Source organism: Mycetomoellerius zeteki, unplaced genomic scaffold, assembly GCF_001594055.1.
Source record: "Mycetomoellerius zeteki isolate Tzet28-1 unplaced genomic scaffold, Tzet1.0 scaffold753, whole genome shotgun sequence".
Taxonomy (NCBI): Eukaryota; Metazoa; Arthropoda; class Insecta; order Hymenoptera; family Formicidae; genus Mycetomoellerius; species Mycetomoellerius zeteki.
Genome location: NW_017257779.1, coordinates 21,074 through 28,950, shown reverse-complemented (window position 1 = coordinate 28,950; position 7,877 = coordinate 21,074). Strand labels below are relative to the sequence as shown.

The following is a 7,877-nucleotide window of genomic DNA, read 5'->3' as shown; positions in this document are numbered from 1 at the left end:
TACAATTAATAACGATAAATATAAAAAAGGTTTAAAGGAAATATTCAACGAGGATCAAATTAAAGCTTTGTTAACAAAAAAACGAAGAACAAGAAATTGGCTTAATGAAACTATTAAACGTGCACTTAGATTAAGGTTTACTTGTGGTAATAATGGTTACGAAGAGCTTCTGCAACAAAAAATGCCGCTTCCAAGTTTGCGCACTTTACAACGAAGATTGGAAGATTTAAAATTTAAGAGTGGTATTTCAAAGGAAATGTTTGACTTTTTACAATTTAAAGTATCTTCTTTTCAAAATGATACTGATAGAGAATGTGGAATTGTTATTGATGAAATAAGTATAACACCAAAGCGTGTTTATGATTCTTCAACAAAAACATTACTAGGAAATATAACATTTCCAAATAAAGAAGGTATTGCAACGCATGCTTTAACATTAATGTTAACAGGTACAGCTAATCGATGGAAACACATTGTAGGATATTTTTATACAGGAGACTCATTTGATGGAACAGTTTTAAAAGATATCATTTTACAGATAATTGATAAAGCTGAACTAATTGGTCTTCGTGTCAACTATATAACTTCTGACATGAGTCCTGGAAATAGCAAACTATGAAAATGCTGTAGGATAAGTGTGGGACGGTATTCGGACGTTAGAAATCATATTCCTCATCCTTCTGATCCTAATAGATTGTTATATTTCATCGCAGATGTATCACATCTTTTGAAAAATTTAAAAGAATCATTACTTAACAACAAATTTTTCATCTTACCAGAAGAATTTGTTAGTAAGTATGAACTACCATGTAATAGAGTTGAAATTAAACATTTTATTGAATTAATAGATTCTCAGAAAGATCTCGAATTTTTTTTAACTAGATTAAATTTTGATGATGTGAAACCTACTAATACTTATAATAAAATGCGAGTAAACAAAGCAAAGAATGTTTTCTCCACCCATGTCAGTAGTGCATTAGAATTTTTAGCTAATGAAAATCATAAGCCCGAATATATTACAACCTCACGGTTTGTTAAACAACTATCTAAGTGGTTCTCATTAATGACTTCTAGAACATGTTGTACGGCATTGGGTACAAAAAATAAAGAAATATACAATGCTAGCATTTCTTTTCTTCGTGAAATAATAGATCTTTTTACGAAAATAAAAATAGGTAATGAAGATTAGTGTTGCGAAAGAGGGAAAGAACCGGGAAAAAACCCGGAAAAAAACCTGGGAAAGAACGGGAACGAAAAACGTTTCTTCCCACGCTTTATGGGAAAGAACCCTCCCGGCCATATTTTCTTTATATATGGCGACTGGCGACATTGGCGACAACGGCGACATTCAGAATCAACGCGTGTCAGTTTTTTTAACTATCTATGTATCTGCTGTAACCATGGAGGACTGGAGAGAGCATTGTGGTGGTGGGGGTGTAATCAAAATAGGTTGTCCAAGATGGCCGTTGCCGGAAATAAAACTGAAGGAGGCAAATTCAAATCAAATTTCAATCGATCATTGTATCATAATAATTTTCTTTTAGAGCATACATAAAACATACTCAGAATTATGAAAAAAATTCAAATTAATGCATATATATATATATATAAACTAATGTTATTAAAAACAGAATACTTTAGAAAAGTCTTTAAAATTTCAATATATATATTATTCCTTTTTGTACAAATCATGTAAAAATATAATGTTTGTATTTACATGTAATCATGTATGTATGCATGTATGCATTTTATATTTGTTTAATTATATATCTAATTTTTTTGTATATATTAATTTCGTAATTTTCATTTTTCGGTGACTTTTGGATTTGCCCTTTACATTATCCTTTTTATTGTCTTCATGAAAGTCATGAAAAGTACAATTTATCATTTATTAGCGCTTATTAGTGTAATCGCTATTACTTACGAATGGAAAGTAAATCCACAATTTTTGGATTTTGTTATGGAGCACGCCGCACAACTAACCATGATTTCAATAGCCAACTAATTTTGCTTTGTGAGCATCATGTGAGCATATTACGGCATGGAGATGTGACGGCTTAAGATAAATCAAGATGGTAATTAAAAAGGATTTAGTGTATATCGACTACAGCGCTCCTTACGGTAAAAAGCGCGTTAAAGGTTGTCTCCCATGATGCACTTCCGATTACAAAATTCGTACCCCCACCACCGCAATGCTCTCTCCAGTCCTCCATGGCTGTAACATACTGACGTTAAAATTTTATTTTTATTAATTCCTCATTTATTCATTGTATGTTGCTGCATGTGTTCCATATAAACTTGATGTATGTATATACGAGTATTATATTAAGAGAAAGTTTTTTATAATTTTATTTAATAAAGCAACTTCTCTAACTTAACCTAACTAACCTATGTAAAAGTATAGCATATATTATTATTACTGTTATTATTTGTGCCTTCCTTTTATTGTAAGCTTTTATATTTTGTATTTTTTAACATTCCATTCAAGGAATCAATATCAAGATGCCACCTTCAAAGGGTAAGGTATGGATTTATTTTGTATGTGCTAAGAATGCATCAGGGAAGATTATGAATGTAACTTGCAAGTTTTGCGGACAAGTATATACATTTCCTAACGCTACGAAGATGCGTAAACACCTGATTAGGAATTGCACTGAATGTTCTGAATCTATCAAGGATTATCTCAAGGAAAGTTACAATGAAACAGGTAAAACATTAGAAGTTTCTATTTATTGGAATTTAATTCCATAAATAATTTTGCAGTTTCTTTCACATTTGAGTTGAAGTTGAGATTACCAAGTAATATACCTAATTTTCTTTAAGACTTTTGAGATCATTGATTTTGTGCTATTGAATAAGTATATTATACTTTTTTTTTTAAGAATGTATTAAATCAGTGCAAAAGTTCGTGCCTAATTTATCTCGATTTATTATTCAAACTTCAAGCAGCTGCTATTTTTGTTGAAAATAAAATCTAAATCTTACTTTAGCTGATGAGAGAATTTAAGAATTTATTTCTTTTGATTGTGATGGTTTTGATGGAGTTATGATCAATCAAAGTCAAAATATTCATTTTATTTAATTTGCAACAACTCAAAAACAAAAAATCGTAAGAACATTTTTTGAAAATGATTTTATAAGGAAAACTTTAAGCTTTTACCATAAATAGTCGAAAATTTGCTCTAATTTTTTTTCGGGCACGCTGCAGAGCTACAAAGTGAAAAGAAAATTTTTCATTTTTTTCAGCTCATAGTTTTCTATATATAAAAGTTACAAAACTGATATAAATTCAAAAAATGTAATAACGATTCGAAAGTAGAGATTTCAAGCTTTAAAACTCGTTTTTAAATTTAAATTTCGTTTATTTTAAACAAAATTTCAGCTGTTTGAACTTTGAATAATAAATCGGGCACGAACTTTTGCACTGATACTATATTATGTGTATTTTGTATTTGACATTAAATTTTATTCCATATTTTTTATCTTTAGAGAACACCAACTTTCGTAAAGAAACAATAAACGTGGATGAATGTGATAGTATTGAAATTATTGAAGATGAGCAGATGAGCTGATTGAACAATCAGAACAACAGTGCAAATTCATCCATTAATATTAATTTCTCTAATCAGCAAATTTTGGCTCATAATAAACAGGATCAGTTAGATGTCCCACCTACTAAGAAGGCAAGAAAAACGTGTCTGTCATCTTTTTTGGATTCTATGTCGAAAACTGAAAAAGACAATTTAGATGAATTATTTGCAAGAGCTGTGTATGCATCGGGATATTCTCTTTCTTTATTTGAGGGATCAGATATGACTGTAGCATTTAAGAAGCTACGTTCATCATATAAGCCACCTTCTCATTATCAGTTAGGTGGAAAGTTACTTGATAATGAGTATGACAACGTTATGAAATCTGCTTCGCTCAAAATATCTAAGGCTTTGGTTTTGACTATAATGAGTGATGGTTGAACAAATCGTAGATCTGAAGCATTAATTAATTTTGTTCTTGGTACACCCGAACCTATTTTCTTCAAAAGTATTGAACCTGGTACTCAAAGAGAGAACTCTGCTTATATATCAAATCAATTGATTTCTGTGATTGAAAAATTAGGATCAACCCATGTTATGCTTATAGTCACTGACAATGCTAGTGCTATGCGTGCTGCTTGGAAATTAGTACAAGCCAAATATACACATATTTATGCCATTGGTTGTGGGGCACATTGTCTAAATCTTTTGTTTAAGGATTTTATGATGACAAACCTATTAAAGACTCTTTTGCAGAAGGTTAAAACCATTTTAACGATTAAAAAAAAAAAATTAATTATGGCTGTGTTTAGAGAGAAGCAGAAGGAAAAATATGGCAGTAATGCAGTTAGTCTGATTGTACCATCTTCTACAAGATTTAATGGTGCATATTTAACATTTAAGTCCATCCAAGCAAATAAAAGAGCATTACAAGAGACTGTTCTCTCAGAAGATTTGGATATTCCAAGTAATATTCGTACCTATATCTTAGATGACATAGGATTTTGGTCAGATTTGACTTATGTCATTAAGTTCCTTGAGCCCATAGCGAATGGAATCTTGCTCGTGGAAGCTGATGATGCAAAGCTATCCCATACAGTTGCCATATTTATGAATATTAGAAGTAAGATCAACGAAAATAATATCAAAGAATCGCCTTTTTCTCTTGATGATGTCTCAAGAATTAAGAAGGCTCTCAAATATCGTATGGAGTACGGTATGAAAGATATACACAAAGCAACTTATCTTTTAGATCCTAACTTCTGTGGAAAAGGATTAAGTGACATGGAAATTCTTACTGCAACACAAGTGATTCAAAACATTGCTACTACTTTCAAACTTAATATAGATAAAGTAATTCAGAACTTACTAGACTTTAGAACCAAGAAAGGTTTTTATCAAAATGATATTTTATGGAAAACAGTAAGAAGCAGTGATCCAATTAAATGGTGGGATGGATTTTGTCAACAGCAGCCGGTTTATCCTATTGCAATGCGCCTTTTGTCACTTCTCCCATCATCTGCAAGTTGTGAACGTATTTGGTCAGATTATGAGTACATATATCCAAAGAAAAGAAACAAACTCCTCAATCAAAGAACCGAAAAGTTGGTGGCTGTTAAAGCTAATCTTCGAGTATTGAGAAGAGAAAATTTATTTCATTTATCTCGTGAGGAGAGCTCTGAAAAGAGAAGAAAAGTAATCTTCGAACTCGGTCTCGGTGCAACACCTCTTTTGGAATCCGAAGAGGAAGACGAACAGAATAATGACAGAGTCCTTTGAGTTTCCTGACAATTATGCATGTAATGATGATGATATTTTTTCTAGTGATTCGTCAGTTAGTATTGTTAGTAATTCCGCTACTTTGGAATAAGAGTACAAAGCAGCTAATCTTTTAATAAAATTATTATTATTTACCAAAGAAAAATATGTGATGTAAAATGCTGTGAAATACTTATAAGTATTATTAAGTAAAATTAAAGATGCGTTTTAAGTTCAAGTGTTTCAACTTTCAAAGTTTAATATCTGATTTGCATTATAATATTTGTTGTTTTAAGATTTTTGTTTGTATGTCATTTACATATAATACTATATAACAAAATAAAATTACTTATAATTGATATTTAACATGGAAATTTTCTGATGAAACCTACTAATACTTATAATAAAATGCGAGTAAACAAAGCAAAGAATGTTTTCTCCACCCATGTCAGTAGTGCATTAGAATTTTTAGCTAATGAAAATCATAAGCCCGAATATATTACAACCTCATGGTTCGTTAAACAACTATCTAAGTGGTTCTCTTTAATGACTTCTAGAACATGTTGTACGGCATTGGGTACAAAAAATAAAGAAATATACAATGCTAGTATTTCTTTTTTTTCTTCGTGAAATAATAGATCTTTTTACGAAAATATATAAAAATAGGTAGTGAAGATAAATTTAAACCTGTACAAAGAGGTATCATATTTTCCATAACATCAATTATTGATTTAGTAGAGTATCTTTAGAACATCGCAATTTTCTATTTGTTTTGACTGGTCGTCTTACACAAGACTGTATAGAAAATCTATTTTTACTTTTGCGACAAAAAAAATCCAATTTTAGATTCGTTACAATTTAAAAATAATTTAAAACTAATTGCTGTATCGCTGTACACAAAACCAATATTGACAGGAAATTATGAGACTAATAACAATGAATATCTTTTTGATTTTTTAGATTATTTAAAGTGTAAAAAAAGCGACGTACTTAATTCTTCTGTATTTCATTCATCTACTGCAATCCTAGATCAAATTCCTCCTTTTAATAATAACTTAACAATAGAGTATAATAACGAAGAGATGAATTCTTTATATGACATTGCAGGATATTGTTTGGCATCTGTTAAAAAAACATGTACCTCATGTAGTATTTGTATAGAATCTGTTGGCTCAAAAAGAACATTAAATTTTAAATATTCTTTACTGACGAGACTTAAATGTTACAACGTAAATACTTTATAATTTGTCAATGAGGCGACATTTCAAGTTTTCTTACAATTAGAAAATATTTTTAGACATTACAGACCTTACTTTGATAAAATGCGTAATGTAAATTTGCATACCTTTTTAGTTAATGAATTTAATTCTGTTCCCACAAATCATATTCTTGATTGTCATAATTTACGTTTAAAGCTATTTAAAAAATTTGCTACAGTGCGTTTAAAATTTAAAAATAGGCGTAAAATTGTATTATCAAATCACAAATATTATGATAATAAATCTATGGCGATGTATCATTCTTTTAAATAAAATAAGTTTTATTTTGCGGTTTATGTCCTCTTATTATATTATTTATAATAAATTTTATTTTCGATATAGCGCAAATGTGCAATAAATAACATTGTTTTGTATTAAGTAACATGCAATAAATAAAATTATTCTGTAATAAATATGTAACAGTTACATTATTTTGTACACAATATTTACTTATTACCATTTTTTTAATTTGTCACAATTTTTGAGCATTTTTAGCATGAATACAAAATTTAGAAGATAATGCTGTTGAAAAACTGGAGGGAATAGCTAAAACATGGCGGACCAATCACAAGTGATACCCGTATGGCGCCACTCTGATTATAGGCTCTATATGCTCGTCTATCCTGATGCTAGTTATTTCTGAGTTGCCTGTGATAGGTGCCTGAGAGCGTCAATGGTATCAACGACAGTCTCGTGTCCGGACTCCAAATGGCGTTTAGCAAATCCCTTTTACTTCCTTTATTGTGCTGAACATGCACGACATCGTGGATGCTGCGTATAATAATGCTCTGAGTAAGCCTTGTTGCGTCTTACGATGTCGTGTGTTTGCATCAGTTTTCAGATCCAACATGGCGTGGATCTGGCTCGAAGGACCAACAAATTGTGTTAAATTTTCTGTCGCTGAATTAAGTACGACAATGAGATACCATACGGTATGGATATCTTCTATTTAGTTGGTGCAATGAATAACACACTTCGTAAAAAATAAATTGAATATATTTGACTGACATAAATTGAGCTCGGTAATCAAGATACAAAAAATGCGTGCGTTCAGTGTTAAGCCGTAACCACAGTATATACAGTAGCGCAACTCTCTGTCGGCACCTTTGATGTTAGTGTTGGCAAAAATGGAATGCGCATGCGCGAAATCAGTAAGTTTCCCAGTAACGCCATCTAAACTTCTATCTCACTTGCTCTTTAGTTTCCTTTTTCTCTCTCTTTCTTTCTAGCTGCTCTAGTTCATTTGTATGTACAGCAAATTAATTTAAATGTAAAAAACTAAAAGAAATACATTAATAATTGTAATGTATTGCAAAATAAAAAAAAGACA

The 7,877-nt window shown here is 30.6% G+C and overlaps 1 protein-coding gene across 1 annotated transcript; it reads left to right on the top strand.

The window, feature by feature from the left end:
* Positions 1-7: 7 nt before the first annotated feature.
* On the top strand, positions 8-796 carry LOC108729542 (uncharacterized; the record flags this gene model as incomplete). The annotated part of the gene is made up of 1 exon (XM_018458707.1): positions 8-796. A coding segment is annotated over one exon (612 nt), but the record flags the coding sequence as incomplete, so codon positions are not given.
* Between the last annotated feature and the right edge of the window lie 7,081 nt (positions 797-7,877).